We start from the raw sequence: 27,274 nt of genomic DNA, 5'->3' as shown, positions 1-27,274 counted from the left end.
CCTTCTGATAGTGTTGAACCTACTACCAGTTGGAATGGTGTTTTCCACATCTAAACTATATAGTTTTACAGAAAATGTCTATGCCTCAAAATACAAAAACATAATGTCTTGACTCAGTTATTTAAGAATTTCATTTGAAGGCCTTGTATACTTTAAACTAATGTTTCAAACAATCACTGCGTGAAATAGAACTTCACTAAAAGTTTGCTTTTAGTTCAATTTCTTCTAACATTGTACAATTTTCACTCTATTTTCTTAGTTTCAAAGTAAATATTTAATGATTTTGTTTAATGGTTTATGTTAAGGTTAGCAACCCCCAAAACACTTATGAAGACTAAGCAAATGGACGTATGTATTATCAATAATCATGCTCTTTTGAATAATGTGGTTGCTCAGAAACTTATGTTGGGTTCAAATTTGTTACAAGCTTTTGCTCCAAAATACTAAACAGCACCTAAACCAGTGCTCATCACACCAAGCTAACAAATAAACAATAAATCCAGAAACTTTCCAAACCAGACCAGAGCCAAATCCTCTTAAAATGATCCACTATCATGCTTCTTCCATCACAGGTCTTTAAATCCTACAATTTCAGCTTATGGATATTAATAGTTGTAACACATTCCGAACTAGCTTCACTTGAGAACACTTAGCTTCTGTAAAGAGAAGATGATCATTAGAAAAAAGTAGATGAGAAAAAATAGAACTACCATTAGAAATCTTAACCTCCCTCCACACGTTACTAGTAACTTTGATTATGAATCATATCAAGTTTCTTCATGCACAACACAAAAACTAGTGGAGAAAGGATCTCATTGCCTTAGGCCCCTCTTACGTTTGAAGATATCAAGTTTTTCAATATTCCTTCCACTTAGGCTTTGTTTGCAAGTTTGGAGGGGAGGGGAAAGGAAGGCTTTGAGAGGTGGAAAATATGAGGGAAAATGAAGAAATCTTTCAAAAAATTTAAAAGAGTAGTTTTTTAGAGAATGATAAATTAATGCATATGATTACTATATTTTTAATTTTTAAAATAAGATAACAACATAGATTAAATTTGAAGAATTCATATAAACCCTCCAAAACCCCCCAAAACCCTTCTCCAATACAATTTTTTAGTTCCCCCAAATGAAGAGGGTTTATTATTATGAAGAAAAGTTAACCCCCCAAAGCCCTCCCCTCCCATTTTCCTCTATTTCTTCCACTTGCTCATTCATTTTTTCCCAAGCCTTCCCCTCCCTTCCCCTCCAAACTCGCAAACAAAGCCTTAAGAGATAGAGAAGAATATTGTTCAAAAAAAAAAGAGATAGAGAAGAATAGGAAATGCAACACATGATAAGATTTATAATAATAGAAGGGAAACCAAATTCTGAAAGAGTCATCCTAATTAGAAAATATCAATGCACTCTATCATAAGGTTTCTTGAAGTAAACTTTAAACATTAAAAGGCCTTTCTTACTTTCTTCTTGTGCAATAATTGCATTGTAAGAACTATCTCTGTTAGGAATAAAAGAGCTCAGAAGAGGGTCAATGAACTAATCTAAGCAAGGTTTGATACGCTAGAAAAGCACCTTGGAATTAGTCTTGTGAAAAATGTTGCACATTCTAATTGGTCTAAAACCCGCAAGACTCGGCAAGAGTAGGATCAATATTATCAATGGAAAATAGCACTTATTAAGACATTCTAATGTCTTAATAAGTTTTGAAAAATATTGGTTGAAACCGTGAGAACCTGGGGCCTTGTACGAATGCATAGAGAAAATAGCACTTTTTACCTCTTCCATCGAAACAGGCACGAGGAGCTGATTTTGCAAAATAGTCCTTGTGGAAGGAATAGTTTACAGCTGCAAACTCCGAGAGAGGATCATTAGATTAAAAGAGATCCATGAATAAAAAAGAGGTTTCCCTTTTGAGCATACTAGCATCCGTATAGCAAGTGTTGTTCACCATAAGATCATAAATTTTATTCCTTCTCCTTCTAATAGCAACTTGAGTGTGGAAGAACTTGGTATTCATGTAACCATATCATCTTCTCCCGAGACAAAATTTTGGTATACTCATGTTGTAAGCTTCTCTTAAAAAGAACAAGATCAGAGGTTATTTTTGAAAATGTTGCCACAGGTCTCTTTGTTGAAAGAAATAGAATGAGCTTGCACGTGTTCAAATTTGATATACTCTATCAATTTAAATAATAAACAATGATTTTTTCCCAAAAAAAAACACTGGTCAGTTATAATGAGAGTTCATTTGACACGATGAAAGGAAGGAACACTAACATAATTGATCAAACTTTCATTGTGTTTTTGTCATATTTTCCTTCTCGATTCAATTCAAAGATGATATTTTCCGTCTCATTATTTGTACAAGGCTAAACTTTAACTTCACCACTAAGTCAACCCCGTGGGGAGCACACTCTTACATCCCAAGTCTTCACCACTAAGTCAACCCCGTGGGTTAAGTTGCTAGTATAAGCATTACGCTGCATTTATTATAATATTGATAAGTTTGTGGTTAATTCAACATCATGATCACTATGCCATTTCATTGATGACAACATTAGAATCTCAAGTGTTTATGTTGAATGCCAGTCTTTTCCTTTATAGATTTGTTTGTTTATTCACCCTTTTCTCCATGTCATTTCATTGATACAAAGGTTAGAAGTCTCTATCTCAAGTTCATATGAGACTGTATGTTTTTATAGAAATTTCCTTTATATATTCCCTTGAATTTCATTGCCTGAAACATGATCCTATTTATGTTTGCCAAACATAATTATGATTTACATGTGAACTTCAAATAATATACTGTAATAGATTTTCATTCAGCAATACATTTTCACAATTCTTTAATGCCAAAGTCTTTCTACAGTCATAAATTAAACAATATATATGCCAAATCCTAGAAACATGCATTGCTCGTTCAGTCATTTTAAATCTTTTCACAACTCGCAAGGGAGTTGAGCTATTGTGCATTTGGGTTGGAACCGTTGGATTCCATGTAATATACACCATTTCCAGTTTATCCATTACAAAATTGGTATAGATCGTAGGGACTAAACGTCTTCAAATCAAATTAAAATTATAAACGAGCCAAACTAGTAAGAAATTGATGCAAGGACTAAATTCATAGTTCATGAATCTCACGCTGGCTAAAACAACGCTGTTTCACAAATGCTTCATGAATTTTATTCCTTCATCATCACATATGAGCAAGATGCAGCAGTGGTAAGGGGGATGCCCGGCCCTTTCTCTTCCAGATCCATCAATTACCACTTCTGTCTAACCAGCAATCCTTTGGAAGACATGAAGTGTGATTTTCACAAGAAATGGAGAAATTTGACTGAAGGGGAAATGGAGGAAGTGAAGAATTTTCTGTCTTACAAGAGAACTGGGTGGGAGCATGATTCTAAGGGTATACCTTCAGGAATTAGAAGAATGCAGCTGTGAGGCGAAGGAAAAATTGGGTACAAGCATATTCAGACATGAATCATGCCAACTTCCACCAATGAAAGTATAATGTTGAATATTGGCTTCAAATTTGTGAATGGATGAAGGTTCCAAATCGAACCATGACACGATTTTGCAATGTCGTGAGCATATTTCTATGAGTGTCCAATTGTGACACGGTTTTGGGTAATCGTGACACGTTTTTGGCATGCTTGGCACGTTTTCAGGATAAGGTTGGTCGTACCGTGGGTCATACGCATCAACCGAGTCACAATTTGGTCAACCGTGACACGATTTTGACAGCTGAAGACTGCTATATAAGTCTTTCTTTGCAAATTTTGAAGGAGAGCTTGAAAGGAGGTAACTTTAGGGTTGAGTGTCTTTGTAGTGAGGTTCTCTTGGGTTGGGAAACATTGTAAACACCTTGGGTAGTGAGATTTCACCATTGGAAGGATCAAAAAGCTTCCTTTTGTGTTTTCTCTTAGGATTCATTGTGAGTGTGGGTGACATGAAAATGGGTAGAAATTAGGTCTTCTTCTTTTGTGAGCTTCTAAGCTAATTTCTTGTAACTCATTTGTATCACTTTCATCTTAGTGGCTTGGAGGGCTGCTCTCTCCCCCAGAGTAGGTCATATATGACCGAACTGGGTTACCATCTTGGTGTGTTTGTTTTCTTTCTTGCTTTCTTATCTTTGTTGCTTTGATTGTGCTTGTGGTGTTGCTCTACACTTTGATTTAGGTCTGTTTTGTTGTTGTTGTTGTTGCTACTTTTCCATCAATTGAAGGTTTCAAAAGATTTATGCTAATAGGAATGGCAATGACTACTTTAAGTTTTCTGTTTTCATTAATATTTGAATGTGTTGCATCTTTTCCTTTTTAGATTGTTTATGTCCTCTTGTAGGTTTCATATTGTATCTAGGTTTGTGTCATATGTGTGATTCCTGCATTGTTAACGTATTAAAATATAATTAGTTGTTAATGGTATGGATTCTTTGTAGAGAGCATCTTAATGTAATTTGATACTTAAATATTGAATTTTTATATGATAAATGTTATCAAATTTGTTAATTATGTCAACAAATAATGCAAAATAGTAAAATATATGCGATTAGTATTGTTGCAAAGTGGAATTTCATCAAACCACTATTTTACATTATATGCCTTTTTTTTTATGGTCAGGGTTCGAAACCAGGACCTTGCATATATTATGCATTATCCTACCAACTGAGCTAGTAACACTAGATTTGGTACAACAACATTAACTATTTTCTTTTAAATTAAATAAATTCATTTTTGTTTATAATTAGGCATGGCAATGGGGCAGAGTGGGGATGAGTTTTACCTTCCCCGTCCCCATACCCTACTCCTATATACTTACCTGTTACCCTACCCATACCCAACGGGGATGAGAAATCGAATCTCATCCCCGCCCCCGATGGGTTCGGGTATCCCCGCCCCATCCCCACAATGTATAGTTTTTTTAATAAAAAATAAAAGTATTTTTAACTCTGAGTGCACTGTTGTAATGCAATATCCAGTAAAGAGATGATGACGATTGATGGCTATGGTGATGGAGAGGAGAGAGACCAAAAGTGTGTGATATGTAAGGAGAAAAAAGAGAATTATGATAAATGAGTGTCATCTAAAAGACCGAGAGTTTAACTGTGTGAGTGAAATGATTTAGGGTTTGAGTTTATATTTTATATAAAAAGGGTAATAAATTAATTTTCTACATTCGGGACGGGTTTGGGTATGGGTTCGGGGTGGGTACCTATATCCCCCTTACCCATCTCGTACCCGTGTTTTGAATTCGAGAAAAACCCAAGCCCATAGCCAAACCCAGTCAAAGCGGGGAAAACCCGTAAAATTGGGTTTGGTTTGGGCGGGTACCCGCATATATGTGTATTATTGCCATGCCTATTTATAATTTTTTAATTTTTTTATTTGGGGATGAGGTAGCCAATGAGAATCATGTTTTGACGTGTTTTTCATATCATTTTACAAAAGTATGCTTATGTCCTCAGTATAAGAGGTTAGGTAGTCAATCTCCTCGTGGTTCGGGAGGAGCAGAATATGTTAGTGAAAAACGGCAACGTGAATGCCAATCCAAGCCCACTAAACCACAACGTAAATGCCAATCCAAGCCCACTTATAGTTCACTGCCGCTCCATGTGGGTATGCGGGTTCCTGGTTCGTGTGCTCCGGTTATCGGGTCCAACTCATATTAAATCACGACTTAGACCTAAAAATTTGAACACTTTGAAAGGGTAATTTGGGTTTTTTGCACAACCCTAACCCTTTTCTCTCTTCTCATTTCCATTATCTTTGTACTAGACCATCGACCCGTGCTACCGCACGGGTCATTTTAAGAAGCTAATATTCACCGTAAAAATAAAACAATGTAGTTCGCTTGAATGTAAAAATTGTCGTAAATCAAACCATAATGTCAATTACAATAGACTTTGTTATTGTTCCATAATTCTAGTACGTAGTTTCTGTTACTTTGACATAACATATAATTTTAAAAGGGAAACTGAAGTTCGTTGACATGCAAATAGTTTCAATAAGTAAGAAAATGAATAGTACACAAAACAATCCTACACATTACAGAAAACTTCCCTGTAGACCACATTTGATGCAAAATCGGTATCATCGCCGTTCTCGTCATTAATCAATATCTTTAAACCACCCCTCGAAGTAACCCGTGATATTGCGACATTGGCATGTAGGGGCACTTTGTTTGACTTAAGAATTGGCATGTAAATAGGGAGGGGGGCGCAGAACAAAAGGATCAAAAGGATGCAGTTGAAGTGGAATAAAATTTTGGCCAACATTTTGAGATAAATATTAATATGAATAAAATGAAATTAATATTTTTGATATAGGGCATTTTTGTTTGACTTAAGAATTGGCTTGTAAATAGGGTGTAGGGGCGCAGGATAAAGATTAATATGAATAAAATGAAATTAATATTTTTGATAGGGCATTTTGTTTGACTTAAGAATTGGCTTGTAAATAGGGTTTAGGGGCGCAGAACAAATGACTACAATAGTTGACTCTTTAAGTAACTATGGACTTTTGACCCGTGCTATTAAAAATCATTCTAAAATGTTTTCAAGCGTTGAAATTAAATTTGTAGAGTTAAACTTCTGGAAAAATTCTTCATAGATAAGTGAGCATGTACTTATCTCATAGACTTGTACTATTCTCTCACACATTTGTTGCATTTACTTATGTCTTTCCTGCAATTCATTTTGTAACTTTTAAAAAAATCAAAGACATAATATCATTTGTGATTGATGGCAAACATGAGTCTATACGAAGCCAGTGTGTATATTGACTAATAAAGCAATATAATAGTGGGATAAATCGCCTATATTGACTAATTAACCTAGTGTATATTTTTTATAAAAAAAATTTCATTAAAAAATGAAAACTAAAATTACCACTGACATTAACCAAAACACACAATTATCAGGATTCATAATAATAACCATGGGATAAATCGCAACTTAACACAGTGCAAATGATAGGTTTCAAAAACATTAAACAAAATGAAACAAAAAAATCCAAACAATAGTCTAGCACCAAATCAAGTACAACACCACCACAATCTATGTTGCTAAGCATTATTTTATCCGTTAACTTTCATCTTCATTCAACACTTTCAATTTTCACACAGACAAATTTGGCTGGCTTATTAGCAGAAGCATCTCCATCTTCCTACAGACATTGTCACTTGAATTGGCACTGTTGGATGACCTCTTTAGACTTGGTTTGCTCGTAGGAGTTTCCACCACTTCATCTTGGCTGCACGAATATGCATTCTCTGTTGCTTCCTGCAAACGGGGAAATCAAAATTACCATGTGGTCGTTTTTATACTCAGTATGTGTAAGGCTATTTGTAGAAATTTACCAAGACAGAATCATCATTAACTTTGCCCTGAGTAACATCATTACGATCAACACCAGCAACAATAGTAACCAATGATGCACATTCAGTACATGATCGAAAATACCATTCAGCACCTGTTTCAATCTCACAAATGGTCGCCAACACTGATCCGCAACATGCCTATATAAGAAATAATTAAAAGCCAAGTTGTAAGAAATACCTCGGTTGAACCGATCAGATTTTCAATTGTCATCAGCTTTGTTTTAACCAAATACTCAGTCAATGCTACAATGTTCTGTACAAACTTCTGATTAATAGTTTGAGTCAATTCAATTTCTCCATTGTTCATCCTATTTTATACAGTAGTTTAGCATGAAGATTAAATTATGCGCACATGATAATCTATAATCCAGGTAAGAATACTAAACTGTATACCATAGTTAATCTTACCCACTCTTACATGCATCAACCTCAGGTAAATCTGCATTTAAAATAACCTTAGAACCAAAATGGCACCTAAATACTTCCTTAACTTGCCAAACTGAAGGATTATAACAAATGGTGAAGACATGTCATGTGTTGCAAAATATGACTCTATTTTTTCAACAAAATCACTCCATAGAGAGCAGTTTATTCAATTGTTTTTGTATGTAATCAAATGTCAGATTATAAAGGTAAACATGCATACACCAACAAAGTCCATGGGAAATGAAGGAGAGAAAATTAAAGGATAGTGCAATAATACAACTGAAATATAAAAGAGACAGAATACTAAGATTTACTGTAAAACCTCAAGAGCAATGTCAATGAATTTCTTCTTTTTTCCATTCTTCTTTTTAAAATGATAATAGATAAAGAAGCATCAAAGAATTACACAGCAACAACAGCAGGGTGGTGAGGACAAATAAATTCAGATTTCAAGTAATAAGAGCTTAGAAGGCATGTCTACAATTATGCAGTACAATCAACAAACTCAAGCTTAATCGCTGTACAAATTTCTATCTTCATTGTGTGGGTTATAACTTGGAAGACACATATAAATCAATGATGCTAGCAACTCATTTAGAAAAGCATTTATATAGTTAAAGTTTAGGCAGAGGATGTAAATGCAGGTATTATAATATAAGTTGCAGATAACTTAATCAATCTAATTTCTAATTAGAGAACAAAAATATCCAATTTTATTTTCCTCACAACGTAGCAGATAAAAACTAATTGCATATTACTATGAACAGCAGATAAGACAACAATATCATCAAAAATTATAAAATAGAAGAATTTGGCTCAGCTTAAGACATCTATTCTAACACTAAACACTGACAAAAACAGAAAATCACCTTATGAAAATGCAACCCACATTATACTTTTAATCAACAATTTGTGAAGAAATTCAAAATAAATATATAAAATCGCATTGATAAGTTAGAAGACAATGTGAATTTGCGATAAAATGAGAACGAAATTGAAGAGAGGAGGGAGATCAAGATTTGACCTGAAACACAAAAATGACGTCTGCGTTGACATGTTGGATTTCAAGAATATGTTGTAGGTGAAGAAATTGGATTTGTTTTGCTTAACAACGTCATATCAGTCACATTTCGTACAGATTGAATCAACTCTCTATTAAGTCAGTCCTCAATTCAGTGAATGTCGTAAAGCAATGACACTTAAGTCAGTCCTCAATTCAGTGAATGTCGTAAAGCAATGACACAAAATGAAGCTTTGTTTTATATAACTTTCAATTCCAATAACCGTGTAGAAGCATCGACCGAGGTTTTGTTGTGTGTAATGTTCTTCGGGAACCTCTCTGTGTTTTCCTGTTAATAAAGATACGGTTCTGAATATATTGAATTCAAAGAATATGCTAGCTACTGCTCATGAATTTGAAGACTTTGATTTCAATTAGTTTTCAGCATAAAACTTCAATCTTTAAAATGATAATAGCTACATGAACAACAAAAAAAGGTAGATTAGAGTAGAGTATGTACCTGAAGGTTCAGAATTCAACTTAGCTGACTTTAACAGACGGAAACGAAAATAACAGGGAGCTCCCTTCAATTTATGCCTCAAACAGAAGCTAGGCAATTTGTGTCTCTCAGAAAACCTGCATACAGAGAAAGTGAAAAAACAAAATGCCAGTTCGAGGAAAAAAAAGTGGAATTTGCTAATAAAACATAGTCACACATTGATGGTAGTTATTATAACTATTAATGTTTAAACTCAGATAAGCTCACTTCAAAACCAACAATGAAAAGTAAAGAGCAAGGGCAAAAAGAGAAGATAGTCACTAATTCAATTTGGAAAGAGCTCGTTTAAGTAAGGCAATTCAAAAACAAATCTGATCACAAATATACAAAAATTAAACAAAGAAATTGCTCTCACTCTGATTTCAATAAAAAAAAAAGTGTACCACTCTTTGTTGAATGAGGCTTGAACAACAGTGTTTGGTTTCCACAATTGCAACCACCATCAAGATCCTAGACTCTTCAACCTGCTATTAAAAGTAAAGATAAATATAGTGATGATAACAAATGTAAATTGCAATTCAACATATATTAAGTATTTACTTTCATATTGCAAGTGCCTCTAAGCATACTCTCTCCAAATTAGGTGAATATTGACCAAGCTACAGGTCTCCACGAGTGACTGTTTCCATAAATTGCACCTGCAATATACAAACCGAATTGAATTTTGGGATTGTACACATGAAGTTCATTTATATCTATCTATAAAAGTAAAGAAAAATAGTGAAATAGTACCTTATGAGAGTGTATATAGGACCTCGAACTTTGAAACAAAGTTGGTAATGATAAATAAAACTCAAATGATGTTTTTTATTTTTTACTCATCTCAATCTCTACAAAAAACAATAAAAAGATAGATATTAATAATAAAATAAATAAACAGAAGGCTACAATCAGAACTGTGGAGAAATAATGACACAGAGCCCTTATTTCCTAACTGGGATTCAAATTAAAAGTACATCAAAAGAAAATGACTCAGTGAAAGTACATCAACTAATATCCACAAAGAGAGGGAAATATGAACATGGTAGGATAAATATGCACTTGCAATTCCATTTTGAGACACAAATTCATGAATCAAAATCACCTCATGTTCTGGAGTTCTTCTTCCTAGATATCTTTGTTGTCCACCAAAATGTTCTCACATCCATGGAGAGGACTAAAGGATTAAAGTTCCTAGATATCTTTGTTGTGTAATAAATAAGAAAAAAGAAAGAAATCAAAATCACTACACACCAATGCTAGTAGATTTATTTACAAAACTCATCACCTAGAGTACATGAAACTAAAACATTAATAATAAAAACTATTAGAACCATCACCTATATTATCTAAATTTGAATATTACTTCAAAAGAACCATCAACATCCTGCAAATAAATAACACAATCAAACTTGTGTAAAATCATGAAATCTGCAAGAGAAGCACATGAATCACCTAAAAAGCTTACCTAAAAATGTCAAATCCTTCCCCAAATTTTTACTGAATAACTTGAATTTAAGAAAACAGTACCAATCGTTAGGAGTTCCAAACTTTACAACACTCAAATCACTAATTATGAAAATTAGGAATCAGGAAAAGAATCAAAAACAAAATATATAACAAAATCAGAAACAGAAAGCATTGAACAAAATTTGTAAACACCATTCCCTCAATGATATTAACAAAATGATATAATGCTAGGCTTATTCATATACAACCAAGACCAACAAAAGAAAATGACAGTGTGATTCCACTAACATTCTTCTAGTTCACTATTCTTCCTACATTTAAAAAAAAAATAGGAATGGATTCATAGGAATGTCACCATGGACATGATCATGACATTATAAGCATTATGTATAAATTTATAATGTATTTTGGCCACATGTAAATGAAACTGAAAGTTTAGAAACTCATTTTTAGGGGACCAACAATGCATTTCGTGTTTGACTTTGAAGAGACATGCTAATGACATAATATTCTGCCATAAGTAAGAAGCCTAAAATACATAACGTGCATGTATAGTCTCAAAATGAAAACTATTTTATAAGAACTCTTTTACGATTGAAATTCGTCTTTTAGTGGAAATAATAATCCTAGTTGATACCATAAAAATGACAATTAGAAAAGAACCTTAATAAATGAGCTTTTACAATGAAACAACCTGCAAAGCTAGTAGTTTTCTAATAAACTGATCCTGCAACGAAGGCACCACATATTCACGTTTATTCAACGAAAAATACAAATTTACAAAAATCCAACATAAAATTGATTAAAGGAAAAATACCTTTGGTTGTATTGGTGTTAACTACCTGGAAAGGTACAAAGCAACATAGCATCAATGAGATTGTTAGTAGAATCAAATCAAACAATTTCACAATAGAATTCAAGGTAAACAATTTCATTTTTGCCAACCATCAGAGCACCCAACTTGATCTGTGCAGCTTCACAAATTATGGGCACAACTATCTTCCGTTTCCACTTGCCGGCAATTTTCCTGTGATGGTACGATATAGATCCAAGAAAAAGTAAGATCAATATAGTGATGATAGACCAATACAAAAAGGTATCATATTGTTTATATCGACCAAAAAGGTACCATGATATGGCCCAACAAATTCATAATCATCAACTCAGGACCAAATTAGATTATGGTGGTTCAAAGATGCATATAGGTCATGTATAAATTGAGTGTAGCAATACAATTTAAACACTCACCAAATTACGAATAACCAAAAATCAAATTAAACAAATGCTATTACTCTTATCTTAACCCCTAATTTGAAAATTCATAAACTATAAAATCAACAAACCGATCAAAAACAAATGATTCAGCTATTCTCAATTTCACAACAAACCATTAAATACCATACCTTAATGGTCGAAATTGAATCGTCGCCGAAATGGGTCGCCACTGTGACTGAGTTATGGATCAAAGATGCCTAAATTAATTACTTCATTAATTCAAAAAACACTAAACAGTAAATTAGAGTAAGTAATCTAATCTAGTTCTGAACCAATTGATAGCAGCTTTCGAAACTGAGTCGTTGATTCAAGCTGCAAGTTATTATCATCACTCCACACACCAGCAACCATAGTTGGCAAATGTTCCAACTGCAACGACAACATAGAAAACGCAACTACAATTCAGAAATTTTTAACCCTAACCTAATTCAAACAAATCTAACAAAATTAACAACAAATTAAGCAAACTAATTCAAATTAAACAATTAAGCATTCAGATTACGATTAATAAAGCTTTGATCAGAGTAATTCAGGAGCAAAAAAATTAATCGATTAATTGAAAAATAACCTTCTTCTCAACGACGTTAGAGTGAAGAGCGGAATGGATTGGGGATTTGTGGGGAGGTTCGGCAGAGGAGAAATTGGTGGAAATGAATTGGGGGAAAAAGGGGGTAAAGAAACCCTAGAAAGAGTAGAGAAGAGAGTGAAACTGAAAGAAGCGCGTGAGAGAAAGGAGAAGAAACGCGTGAGAGGAATTTTATTATGTTTATCCGTTTAATTGTTTTGGTTAGGGTAAAACAGAAATTTTATTCATTAGGGCTTAGGTTTAATTAGGGCTAAAATGTTAGCTTTGGTTAACTTTTATATATAGATAGATACGCCGTTTTCAACCTAAACCCTTTCATTCATCACATGTTCTCTGGTTTTTTTTATCATATGTGTTTTTGTTTGTTACAGTGGAATCACCTACGCCTTAAATATACATTAAATGACACATTTAATCTACCCCAGTTACATTGAATTTTTTATTCTTTTTTTTTTTACAATATCTCCTATGTTCTTATACAATCTATCCTTTGTGATATTGAAGATTTCAGTACTCGGGATCTTGTTATCCCCCTTTTTGGGTCGCACGCTCGGCACCTTTAATATGGGATTGATTGCCTAGATCTAAGGGTTAAAGCACAATCTTATAGCACACAAGGATGCAAGTTGACAAGATGCTCGCAAGGAATTCGAGTAAGGGAGCGACGAAGATGATTCTAAGAGGTCTAATATTTCATTGGTTTGCCTTTATCATCGTCAAGTATGGCTTCATATACTTATATACTTCGTCGTTTAATTTTGCTAAATTTTATGATGTATGTTCTTGCTTTTATTATTGTTTTATGTATATTTTTTTTAATTGAAGCATGAAAATATTCACTTAAAGTTTTCATATATTGTTTCATGAGTTTTTTTCACTATTGGATTAAAGTTTAAAAAAAATATAAATTGTGTCTCGATGTTGAATTTGCAGCTGAACCATGACTGATTGGTTATAAACTAAAAGACTTATTGTTTCCCCAATGTTTTCCATTCGTCAAAAAAAAAAAAAAAATTGTTTCATGAGTTTTTTTTCACTATTTGATTAAAGTTTAAAAAATATATAAATTGTGTCTCGATGTTGAATTTGTAGCTGAACCATGACTGATTGGTTATAAACTAAAAGACTTATTGTTTCCCCAATGTTTTCCATTGTTGAAATTCTATGAAACAATTACATGATTTTTGCGTATAAGGAAATTTACTAATGTTGGAAAGCCAAATTAATGTCAGCAACTTTGGCTTGAAAGCATCGTAATCTTCAAAATCTTCGTTGTTTTAGATTGGGTATATTAGCTAGGGGTTGAGTCTCAAATCGCCTAAAGACATACCCTAAGTAATGCTCATTTGGCTTTCGCCTTTCAATTAAATTTTGTGGGGTTGAGTTATATTTCATGTCCCATATCTAAGGATGGTATAAATGGGACTTGGATCCATCATTGGATCTCCCAAACCTTCCAAGCCATAGCCGTGTACGTGAGGGGTAATATTAGAAAGTCGCCTTAATTGCACCCTTCCTCTGGTCACTATAATAGCAACTACTTTGGGCTTCTTTCATTGAAACCTTCAATGCCTTCCCTACGTTGGGTGTGATGAGGTGTGTTTATTCCCAAATAGCCTAGAAATAAAGCCTAAGTAATGCTTATAATTATTGGCCATTTGTCACCATACAAACTGGTTTTGTGGGGTTGTGTTTAAGACATATTCTCAAATTCTATGAATTTATAAATATGAAATGTTACATATTTTCAAGGTCCATGTTATGCTTGCCATCTGTTTTTTTTTTTTTTGGTACAAAAGAGGGCCGAATTCCAAAGAAAAAACTACAAAACTAAATGGACAATCTTAGGCATGCAAGCCCTAAAGGAATATAAGGAGAGGCAAAAAAATTAGCTAGTCAATCAACACTTTGGTTTCCTACCCTAGTATTATGACAAAACTAAACATGCCAAATGACGAAGAATGTGCCGTACTTTTAAAGTAGGAACCACCCCCACTAAACTTGCACTTATATACGACCATACATAAGAGAATTTTAGAGTCACTCTCTACAAGTCACTCTCTACAATGAGATAAGAATTGTAGATATTAATTGTTCCTGAAATTTTAAGGTGAAATTATGTGGATGTTTATCCTAAACCATATTCATCATTTTGAATTTTGCTGGTTGTTTGATGATTTGAAAGTGATATAAACTACAACTATCTTTGCAATCTAAAAGTTGTTTGTAATTGTTGTAGTTTTATATTGGAGCATTATTTTACTCATGTCAAAACTATATTACCATTAATGCCAAGTATGTTATGAGAGTAATGTGATTGTGCTTCGTAGTTACCATAATTATGGAGTATATGATAGATTAGAAATCATCAAGAATCCTTGACACTCAATGAGAAGCTTCAAAAGCACCATAATTTTTTTCATTTGTATTAAGTGGTTGTCTTATCTTTAAGAAAAGATCTTTCTTTGATTATTTTAATGTTTGCTATATATTTCCTTATCTCACTTGTTTTCTATGATATTATTAGTTAGATGAATAAAAACATATGCACTATTTGACATCGGTATTCACGTAACATTGTCATTGTTTCAGGTAAAGAAGCGAAAACTGTTGTTGACTTCTACCAACTTTCAGATAACGTGTTTTGGTACCATCTGTCGAAAACTAGATTTTCACCATCTATTTTAATTTTCTAGTGTCTTTGACGATCTATTTCAAACTATAATAACTTGCACTCTTTAACAAAAAGGGGCTTAATTGAACTCTAATTTATTCAAGCTCAATTTATCGTTAAACTGTTTCCTTTTTGTCATACGTAAAATTAATTTTAGACACCCCTAAAAAAATTAGACACGTAAAGTTATTTTTTAAGGTTCACTACACCATTTATTGTCTCTGGCAACACTTTTTTAGGGGACGTGTAAAAATTGTCTCCTAAAAGTCTCTAAGGCAACGATTTATGACTGTTGCCAAATATATTTTCGCAACCCCTGATAAACGTCCCCTAAAATACTTTTGAGGACGATTTTGGAGCGTTACACTGTTATTTCTTTGGTGACAACCGTTAATTGTCCCCTTAGATACTTTTGGGGACGATTTTGGAGTGTGACACTATCATTTCTTTGGTGACAACCATTAATTGTCCCCTTAGATACTTTTGGGGACAATTTTAGATTGTTGCATAAAAATTTCACCAACATCAAATTTCTAGAGAGAGGGGTTAAATTAACCACTTCAATCATATAAGGTTAAATTAACTCTTATATAAAAAAAAAAGTTAATTTAACTCTTATTTTAAAATTATAACATATTGTTAATGTTTCTTATTTTAAATTATAACATATTGTTAATGTTTCTCTCTAAACCTATTTATTAAAACTAGAATAAATTGCTAATATTTATTTATATACATAATGAATTTGTGTAGGTATGAAATTCACATATAATGGTGAATTTTGATATAAGTTTTGACAATTTGTAAGTTTTATTAGTTTTTATTTTTATATTTTCTGTGATTGAGTGATCCAGATTAATCTAATCCAACCCAGTTTAATACAAGTGCACGTTTTTTTATAGAGATCGAGTCATAAATCTGATTTATCTGGTTTAGTCATGCAGTTCACCAATGACCCATTGGTTGAACCATCGACTCTGTGACCTAGTGACCTTACCGAGTCGACAACCGATCCTGTTTTAAAATTATGTATCTAACACACTATAATCTATACTATATATAAAGAAAACTACCCCTTTCAACACTTTTGGGATGAATTTTTCTTTCCAAAAATACCCTTAATTTTCAATACAAATAACACATGTAACAAATAGATAATAATAAATTTAAATATTAAAATAAAAGTGTAACAAACACAAATGTCCACTTTTTCCCCTTATCATTTAAAAAGTGTAACAAACTAGATGAGTGTATTTATACTTACTTTTTCTTTATCACAATTATACCCTTAAGCAACAATTTTTTCTATAATAAAGATTGTTGTTGGTGTCATTAAAAAATAAGAATTTATATTATATTTTTTTTATATTATTGGTTTCATTGAATTTTTTCTATAATACAGATTGTTGTTGGTGTCATTAAAAAAATAAGAATTTATAGTATATTTTTTTTAAATATTATTGGTTTCATTGAAGTAGATAATCATGGTTAGTTTGATTTGTTATAATTAAAATTTCTAAAAAAACACCGTTCATAATTTTCAAACGTTAACGAATTAAAAAAGAGCAAAAAAACGGGCACGTGAGTGTCCGTATTTTCGCTAGTAATAATAATATAATATAGGAGTATATTTTATGGGTATCATTTATAAAATTTGGTAAAAAAATTAATGAAATAAAAATAAAAATAAAATATATCTAACACATAATAATAATATAATATAGGAGTATAGTTTATGGTTACCAGCGAAAAGACGGACGTGCGTGTCTTTCCGCTCTTTTTATTGTGCCAACGTTTGAAAATTATGAACAATATTTGTTTTATAAAATTTGATTTTGATTAAAAATAAAAATATAAATATAACAAACCAAACTAACGGTGATTATCTACTTCAATGACATCAATATAACAAAAAAAAAATTAAACTAGAATATTTTTTGAATGACACAATTCAAGGGTATAATTGGGATAATAAAAAAGTAAGAATAAATATACTCATCTAGTTTGTTACACTTTTTAAATGATAAAGGAAAAAAACCAAACATAAATATATTCATATCGTGTTTGTTACATTTTTTTAATATTTAAATTTATTCTTATATATTTGTTACATGTGATGAAATTTGAGCCAATGAATTGAACCTAACGAGCCGAAACGAGTTGTTCGTGAACTTTAAACGAGTTGAACTCCAGTTAAAAAAGGTTCGTTTCGAACTCGTGTCGAGTTTCAAGCTGAACTAATTCTTATCGAGTCGAGTCGAGCTCAGATAGGTTCGATTCGACTCGACTGATTTCCAGCCCATATATATATACACACACTAAAATTAAAAATATTATAAAAATTACATGGAGAGGTTTATTAAAAATAAATTAAAAAGTTAAGAAAAAATCTAAGTATAATTTTTTTTTGTCGTTTAGTATATAATATAATATAAAAAGAGTAGTTAAGTATAAAATATTATTTCCTTAAAAAAAAGTATAAAATATTATTTTTTTTTACAAAATTCAGTATATAATATAATATATCTTATAATATGTAAAATGAGTGTTATATTTTATTTGAATAATATAAAAACTAAAGAAGTCTAGAAAGAGTCCGTAAAAAAAAAAGTCTAGAAAGAGCTATATTTACTGTTTTTTTTTAGATAACTTTCTATATTTTTTTTTAAAAGATCTTTATATATTTATTGTTAAAAACAATGTTTTATATATTTATTGTTAAAAATTAAGAAAGGAAAGAACAGAATGTATATACGCGAGAGGACAAAACGACGTCGCGTTCTTCACTTCTATCCATACCCATTTTCCAGTTTGTCTTTCATCCCTCAAAACGACCAAACCCTTTGGTTTCTTGTTCGCTGCTCTTCCTCTCAAATCGATTTTGTTTCTGTTGTCCTCATGCCCCAAATCGATTTCAGATTTTGTTGACCTAACGCCCAAATTAATTTCATTTTCTATGTATTCACACCCAAATCGATTTGCCTCCAAACCCTTTGATTTCGTCGGTCACGCCCAAAATCATGATAGAAACGAAAACGTAGCTTTGAGAGTCACTTTCCTGCTTCGAGTTTGAGAAGTTGACGAAGAAACTAAATCTTGAGTTTGATTTTGCCGATAAGGCACAAATCATCTGCGACGGTTGCCTCAATTTATTCTCACGGTATGGAATCAATTGATTACTTAAATTTTACATCTATTCTCTTAAATTTCTGAGTAGTTCTTTCCAAAATTTTGGAGTCGTTCATGGCCCTGTCAGAGGAGACAGATCTGGTTGTGCAAGGATAATTGGTAAGTGGTGTTTAGTTTGCTGTTTGGAGGAGTTGTTTATTCTGCTCTTATAATGTTCTGTTTGCCTTTGTTTTTGGAGGGGAGTTTTGGATTAAGAATTATGGTGTGATGATTTTGTGAGTTTTTAGTGAGTTTTCATGTTGTTATTGGTGAGTTTTATTTATGTTTTCTGGTGTATTGTGGATGTGGTTTAGGTTGAAGACAGTCTTGTTCCTCATGAAATCTTAGGAGCATTTCCGTGTATTTTTTGTTACAAAGTATTGCTTATAAATAAGATTAGTTGTTTCAAACTAAAAGGAAAGTATCAGGGACGACAACAACTCAAGTTCTCCTCTAATTCTAATGGTTGAAGCAACAACAATTTTCTAAAAGAATTTAAGGGTTGGAGTCTTCCCAACAAGTATAAAAAATACGCTAACAAAAGTTGGTGTGTATTATAATTATGTTAGCATGTAAGTGAATCCTCAATCATTCACATTATTTGTTTGTCAAGTGATTTTAATAAAATATTTTTGCTATAGAATACTTACGTTTGTAATTTATATAATTATGTGTTCTTTTCACCACCTTATATGTTAGTCTTAGTATAATTTATATTCGAAAAGGGTGCAGAGAGATAATCAAAGAGACTTGAATGATCATTTTATCAAACTCATTAGAGACAAACATAAATTGAGTAGTTGTGTAAGTTTATAACCTATTTTGACTTAGGCAATTGAAGGGAATTGGGAGGAAAATGCATGGGTAACTTGTTGTACCATTTTTAATTTTTACTCTATATCTTTGAATAAAGTCTTTATGGTATGTTTTAAGTGTTTTTAAAATAGACGTATGATGAATATATTAATTATTTCACCTTGCACTCATACATTGTTATTTACCCTTTTATTTGATGATTTTTAGTTTTCAAAAACTGTTATTTTTTACAAATAAGAAGCTACGGTCGAATTTTTAACCAAGTTCAATATTTTTTCTTACAATTTGGCATATGTGCAGGGACTACGTTAATGACATTATAGTCGGGGGAATTAATGAAGGGGGTCTAGTTGCAGCGACCATTTTTATGCTTCAGCTGAGTTTAGTCCACTTGTGTATGTGATAGCGTAACAGCAGCATGACCATTTAGGTGCAGGCTTGAGGGCAGTTAAGATTCGCTGAAAGTGCAAGTATAGTTCTGCATCTTGAAGTCGAGGTTGTAGAAGCAGTGTTTGTATGCGGCATACGTGTAGTTGCTAAAATAAGGATAGACCAACATGAGTATAATTTTCATACTTCTCCTTGTATCTGAGTTGTATTTTGTAACAAATATATAATATGGTACACATTACTTTAATGTTTTATTGTATTTGAATTATAAGTGATATTCATTATAGCTAGCTCTATTTTCTTTTTGACTATTTTGAGTCTGTTTTGTCATTATAAATTTTATAGACTTTCTAAATTGTGAAATATGCTTGACGGGAGAGCTACTGTGATGATATTTTATTATAAGATTACCTTTTGCTACACTTCAGAAATGTGGTTTATAAGCTATGGGTACGTTTATTCGTGTACTCATACTTTCAGTTTTAGGCTACAATTAAAAAACGTCGCCTCTAGTACACCAGAAAAACGTCCTCTTTTCCAAAGACTTTAAGGGACAATTATTGAAAGTGTCGCCAAAAGCGCGAGAAAAGCGTCCCCTTAGACTATAGGCAACGCTCGTATAAGAGACGCCTGAAAAACGTCCCCTATTGTCTTTGGCAACGATTTTCATAGTTCTGGCAACGTTTTTCAAGTGTTGTTAGAGGCAATAAATGGTGTAGTGGTTGAATTGTCCTACCTTGAGATGTCAACTTATATTCGTATTTGGTGATTCTTATTTTTTTTCTTTGTGAGGATGGAGGAGGAATTCATTCTCCTTGAAGCTAGTGCAGGGATGGGGACCGGGGATCATACTCCCGTCGCCGATACATACCCTAAAATATATTTTATATTTTTATATACATATATTTATTATTATTTGCCTTTTTGCATGATATATATAGAAATTTTTTTATATATAATGTTTGAAATAATGTCGCAATATTATATTTGTTTTATGATTAAATTATATTTTTTTATCAACTAACTAATTGACAAAATAGAAATTTATATCATTTTTCATGTTGACGAGTTTCTGCGAAGATGAGCAATGATATGTAGACACCCTTAATGTACACCCATTTGTACCACTCTGAAAAATTTCAGTTAACAAAATATATGGTCTGTGTGCCCACATTTTTTAAGTTGCATGACCACTATTTTTGCAGCATTTATTTGGTTAACCAAGTGGAAAAATAGTGGTCAAGCGCAGTTTAGTTCTGTGACCATATTTTTTAGCTTCTAAATAGTGGTCACGCAACTGATATTTGGTTAACTTAAATTTTCGAGAGTGGTACAAAGGGGTGTACACATTAACCAATTCTAACTTAAAACAGTTAATTCTAAATTTATTATTCATGTTTACCAAAATTCTATGATATTTGATAGTTCAACTAATTTGAGTTAAAAGATAAAGAGTTAGAAGTGATGAGTAAATATATTAATTTAACATATAATTGCTTCTTTGAACAAAAAAATAAAAAACAAGTAATTGCGAACATTTGTCAAGGGGTAATGCAGGTCTCACCGCAACCACCTTCTCAACCTCAACAACACACACTCACTTCTCTTTTCAATCACCGCTTTCGTCTTCCCCTCTTCTGGTAACTCTCTCTGTGTTTAGGGTTAGAAATACACTTGCGATTGAGATTGTAGTGTAATGTATTGGACGTTAGGTTTCTAACATTTGTCAAGTTTTTCGTTCAAGTTTGGTGATTGTGTATTACTTCTATATTTCTCGTAGGTTTCTTTTGCTTGGCATAGATTTGTGTAATTTATGTGATTTTTCTTGGTATTGTTCGCAACTTTCGAAATTTGAAACTGTTTGTTTGTTATTTTCTATAGATTTATCATATTGGGTCTATTTAGATTGGTTTATTTGAGCTTATCTACTGACATAAACAACATTTGTGAAAAGGTGTGATATGTCTAGATTGCACGTCATGGTGATACTCCAAATTGATCTGATAAGAAAAAATTATAGATAAATTTTTTTATTACTTTATTTTATTTCATTGCCATCATCTTATGAGATACAATTATTGGATACATATAATTATTGTACAATTCTTTTGCTAACGTAATTCTTCTCAGTTTGACATTTCTATATCTTAATTTTTACACACTCGCCTTTACGACACTTAAATATATACCTGTACATTGATACTTGACAATCTTTGTCTGATCTACATTTAGCTGCAATAAAAAAAGAGAATGAAACATTGTTATTGAAACATGATAAAATTTTATGTACTAACCATAAAACAAAGAATGAAATTTGAGAAGAGTGAAAATTGATAACTTACCGTCAGTTATTTTGGTGACAAGAAATATGAAAAGAAAGAGACTTAAAACATAAATAAACTTTCGAGTTGCCGCCATATTTTTCCCTCCTCACACCTAAAAAATAAGATTTAATTTGAACTTTTTATAGTGTAGAAAACAAGTTGTCATAAAAATGTTATATTATTAAAATATATCAATGTGTTGTGTTTGTCCCTTTAACCCACTTAAAAGGAGATCATATAATAAATTTTATAATTAAAATAAATGAATACTCTTTCAATTGACCTTTCATTACTTTTTTGGGCCATGGTAAAGTTATCCAGAAAATAATGCACCATTGGTATGAAAACATGTTAATGCATATTGAAGGATCAATATATTTTTTTCAATTGACCTAAAAATTATGGAAAATAAAAAGTATTCCAAGACACATTCACTTTTCTTGGAGGATTCTACATGAAAAACTACCAGTAAAAAATGATCTTTTTAAAAAAGGAATAAGTAGCGATCCATTGTGTGTTCTTTGTGGGGAATATAATGAGACAATTTCATACCTCTTTATGGAGTGTCATTTGTCAAAGCAGATATGGTTTGCTTCCTCTTTAGGTGTGGTATTTAATTCACATGATTCCAGGTACGTTCCTTTTCATAAGTGGTTGGAGGAAAATATTATTAATGTCAATGAGGATATTATAGTTCATGTTTTGGCCTTGTGTTATGAGATATGGTGTGCTAGAAATAAGAAATGTTTTGAGGGGACTGAGGTTGATGTGGTTGTCACTATTCAAAAGGCACAAAGAACTATTGGGAATTTTAAGAGTGCTAGTACGGTGTTGGTGGAGACACTAAGTGGGGGTCCAATTTTGCCAATATCTGATGTTCATTGGACACCGCCTTTTAGTGGTTTCTATAAGCTTCATGTTGATGCAGCAGGTCCGGTAGAGGGTGATAAGTGGGGTATTGGTGTTGTGGTGAGAGATAATGAAGGTGTTGTCGTTGGTGCTAGTTCCTGGCAAATCTTTTCATTACCAGATTCAGAGGTTGCAGAAGCTTTAGCTATGCAGAAGGGTATGGAATTTGCAAAAGACATGTCTTTTCTGAATCTTATAGCAGAATCAGATGCTTCTAATGTGGTTTTAGCGTTGAATGATCACCAACAATCTCCCAACTATGTTGGCTCTATTATTCGAGATTGTATTAGTTTTAAGGGTAGTTTTCGTAGTTTAAATTTTTTGCATGTTAGGCATGAAGCCAACCAAGCTGCTCATTATTTAGCAAAATATGCTCTTAAGAATTCAGATTGCATATGGATCGAAGAAGCTCCGCCTTGTATTTCTGCAGTTTTGGCATTTGATTTGTTGCCAGACCTTCGTTAATGAAATTGGCTTTAACGTCTTATATCATAAGACCATAAATAATGTGTAGTTAAATAGTGTCATCGCATAATTTAGTCAACGTTCTCATTCACATTAATCGTATGTTTCATATTTTTTATGGAACTATTCTTTTTTTTTCCCTTGGTGATGGCGAAAATGTTGGTGTAAGCCCTAGAGGCCAATATTTTATGTTAAATTTATGCTATGTATCATGACTTTTATTATTAAATAAAATATATATGGCATTCTTTATTATCACTACTAGAAAAGTTTTGAATACCGACGGAATTTAGAGACGGATTTGATTCCATCTCTAACAGAGACGGAATTAGAGACGAAAATTTATTGTTGGAGACGGAAGTTTATCTTTAGCATTAGAGACGGAATTTAGAGACGATTTTTCCCGTCACAACCATATTCCGTGACTAAATCCATCTCTATTAGGTCAAATTTCACTTTTAGAAAGTCAGCAATTGTTCAGAGACCACATTTAGAGACAGAATGTTCCGTGTCAAATGAGTTCCGTCTCTAATTCCGTCTATAATAAATAAACATATTATTAGAGACCAAATTAATTCCGTCTCTAACTAAAAGATATAAACTAAAGTAATTTTTCTCTCTGTGTTGGCTCCAAAGCCTTCATTTCACTAAAGGTCAAAATTCCCTCCAATATTTTTCGATTAAAAAAGGCATCCCTCGAACACTTCTCTCAAATAATTCACATATTTATTTACTCCACTAAAAAAATACATTTATTTTAAACTTAACAATATAATTATCATGTATTGTTAATGTACAATTTTTTGTTTAAAAAAATTGTCAATGTTCAATTATTATACGCTTATAACCAACGATGTATTAAATATGAAAACATAAACGGTCATTTTTATTAATTAACATGACAACACATAATTGAATATATGTGTAAAATAATTTTATGCAATCATATTTACACTTTAAGTGTATAATACACTCTAAGGCTCTATTTGGCAAGGACAGGAAGTTATCTTATTGCTTATAGCGGATAGCTTATAAGCTCGTTTGACAAAAAAAGTCTTGTTTTGTAACAGTCTTTTCACCACGAGTTTATAGCTTATTTTCATATACTATTTTAAGTAGCGTTTGAGCTTATTGTTTTTAACTTATCATTTTTTGTTTAATTTTTAGGGCCCATTTGTTATATATTTGTTGTAAGATTAATAAAATCCCTAAAATAGATAGTTCATGTAATGCAACATTAAGTGTGACTTAATCATTAAATTACATTAACAGAAAGAAAACTATTCTTAAAAGTATATGTATTCAAGCTTTAATATAAATCAAGATAATAATAATAAAGCGTAGAGACTATTATGTATGTAGACTGATGACCACATCTCATTAGTCATGAATATGAGATATTAAGTCTATACGTAGGTGTAAATATCAGGGGTAATATTTATACTGGATTGACCCCCCGTGAGAATACTATATAGTATGTTATGAAAATATCACAAGATATTCTCAAAATAATAATGATGTATACCACTCTTAGACCTGAAATCACTATGATCCCTAGATATAGACTCAAGTGCTTTATTTCCATTCAAACGTTATCTGTTACAGGATAACTATAACGTTGATTTATGGGAATTTGATGAATCATCTTGAGGGACATGAGTGTCCTAGATGTGATTTGTCCCTCCTTTATAACATGAGATATATCTTTAGTCATCTTGATGAAATATGACTGTAAAACTGCATGGCCATGCCGAATTAAATCAATATAAGATAGTGGACTTATTCGCTACTAAGTATATTTTCGAATCAAGAAATATAAATATTGAGCTATACAAGGGTGACACAATATATGCCTTGTGTTCGATATAAGTATGAGGACAAAGGAGTAACTGTACGCGTGAACGTTATCATGGAAAAAGTTTCGTCATATCACTTGACATTCTTGTCACTTGGGTAGCAACGATGTGTTGCTAGATACTGCTCATTGTTTCTAATATTCAATATAAGATTTCATATTATTGTCAACGTTACAAGAACCTATAGTGTCAGACACGAGAAATATAAATAAGACTTATAAGATGGGGTGCATTTAGCAAATGACGTTGATTAGTTAGCGAAGGCTTATGAGTTAATGGGCTTATAGAAGCCCAATAGTGATTACTTGACTTGCAGACCACACATGTAGTTCTGTAAATAGATCCCTTGTCCTGAAGTCGAAGATACAAGTTTTGAGAGACCCTAAAGGCGAAAATCAAATCCTAGTTTTCTCTTAACCTTTGATCGCTTGGCTAGCACTGGGAACCAGAGGAGAACCGTTCATGTGGACGAGTAGTAGCTTTGCTATGTTTCCTTTTCTACACTTCGAGAGGTAACAATTCTATCATTGATCATGTCAAATTCGTAATGATCCAAGCAAAGGAAATCGAAAATTTTAATTTATGTTGCCTATAATGATAACGATTTACTTCAGTGTTATCAAAGCCAATTACGAAACCAAGAGTCGGATTGTCAAATTGTCAAAATGACCGCGCAGCGGAACCTCCAGCTAACTCTGCGTAGTGTGATCAATTATATTGTCGAATTTTAATTTAATTTATTTAATTATGAGGTGTTAATAATAATAATAATAATAATAATAATAATAATAATGTGTTTGTTATTATTTTGTGAATGATTATGGCCTTAGTCTTATTGTTTTATCTGTTGGGATTTTGAAATATGGTATGTGTGTCGTGCCTCTGTCTTGAATTCTATATGTACATTATCTTCTCATCCACTCCCTCGTATGTAAAACGAGTTCCTGTTATATGTAATGTAATTACAATACAAGGAAGAAATAGGATTCATGTCATTAGAATATATAGTCCTTGAAGTCTAGCTTGGAGAAGCAAGGTCGTTTCTAGGATTAGATTAGATTCTCTCGTTGTCTTGAGAGAGTCGTAGTGTTTGGAGGTCATAATCATGTCACTTTTATTTTGTATAATTTTTATGCATGCATGAATGATTGGAGTGCGGATATATATGATATATAAGTCGTGGTGAGGTGGGATCAAACTAAATAAATTCCTTCAAAGTAATATATTAAGTTTAATGCTTTCCAAAAGGATAACACCCTTCAAAGATAATATTGTATGTGTGTGTTTGCCTCCGTGAAGCACACGTTCTATACTAGTAAGTTGTGTGGTGCGATAATCTCATTTACCCGATTGTTATTCTTTTAGGTATAACTTAACTAAATTAATTTTAATAAGATTAGAATAAATTTATAAGCAATAATTTGGAAGTATCTATATGATAGATTAGTGTAAGAGTTACTCTCCCAATTGGTTTGAAACTTGTATAAGATACAATTGCTGCCTCACGTGGCGAGCTTAAGGACTGGTTGAATACTTTTGATAGGCATTGTGTTGTTGTAGCAATTATTCATTGGAAGATTTGGTGTTCGAGAAGTAAGTTTCTGTTTGAGGGCACTTAGTAATCTAGACTCTTGACTAAATATTTCAGCTCAAATTTTTCTTTTGCATGGTAATGTTTGGACTGCCTTTGAGGACACTGATTCACTTCATACACATGTTTTTGGCTAAGGATATTTCCTGGTAGACTCCTTGATACAAATTATGGTGGTATTATTAGGGATCATGAGGGTTTCTTTCTGTGTGGTTTTTATGGTAGTGATGACCCCTCTTGTATTCCCATGTTGAGATTTTTGCTTTGTATCATTGTTTGGATTTGTGTTGGTCATCGTCATGTTGTTTTCTATTCAGACGTTCTCCATGTGATTTAGTTGATTCACGATCCTTTGGATGTGTTTCATATGTTTGACAACTTCATCAGTTTTGATTAAGAAATTATTG

At 32.3% G+C, this 27,274-nt stretch overlaps 1 protein-coding gene and 2 long non-coding RNA genes across 3 annotated transcripts; all 3 read right to left on the bottom strand.

Moving 5' to 3' along the window:
- Positions 1-355: 355 nt before the first annotated feature.
- Positions 356-22,224, bottom strand: LOC146908157 (uncharacterized). Its single transcript, XR_015017621.1, has 3 exons — positions 22,065-22,224; positions 20,459-21,954; positions 356-656 (listed from the first exon to the last, which is right to left on the bottom strand). It is a non-coding gene; the product is annotated as an uncharacterized LOC146908157 (long non-coding RNA).
- Positions 6,923-9,722, bottom strand: LOC146908159 (uncharacterized). Its single transcript, XM_085722948.1, has 5 exons — positions 9,326-9,722; positions 8,830-9,154; positions 7,558-7,687; positions 7,359-7,517; positions 6,923-7,281 (listed from the first exon to the last, which is right to left on the bottom strand). Exons 2-5 carry the CDS (start codon positions 8,859-8,861, stop codon positions 7,117-7,119), a joined length of 486 nt encoding a protein of 161 aa, XP_085579074.1. The 5' UTR covers positions 8,862-9,154; positions 9,326-9,722; the 3' UTR covers positions 6,923-7,116.
- On the bottom strand, positions 11,153-12,814 carry LOC146908158 (uncharacterized). The gene is made up of 6 exons (XR_015017620.1): positions 12,657-12,814; positions 12,361-12,457; positions 12,217-12,263; positions 11,759-11,840; positions 11,631-11,655; positions 11,153-11,540 (listed from the first exon to the last, which is right to left on the bottom strand). It is a non-coding gene; the product is annotated as an uncharacterized LOC146908158 (long non-coding RNA).
- Positions 22,225-27,274: the final 5,050 nt, after the last annotated feature.

Source organism: Medicago sativa, chromosome 7, assembly GCF_051527215.1.
Source record: "Medicago sativa cultivar Bolivia chromosome 7, Bolivia_mono, whole genome shotgun sequence".
NCBI classification, from domain to species: domain Eukaryota; kingdom Viridiplantae; phylum Streptophyta; class Magnoliopsida; order Fabales; family Fabaceae; genus Medicago; species Medicago sativa.
Note: the sequence above shows the minus strand (reverse complement) of the source record. Positions and strands in the feature narration are given on the sequence as shown.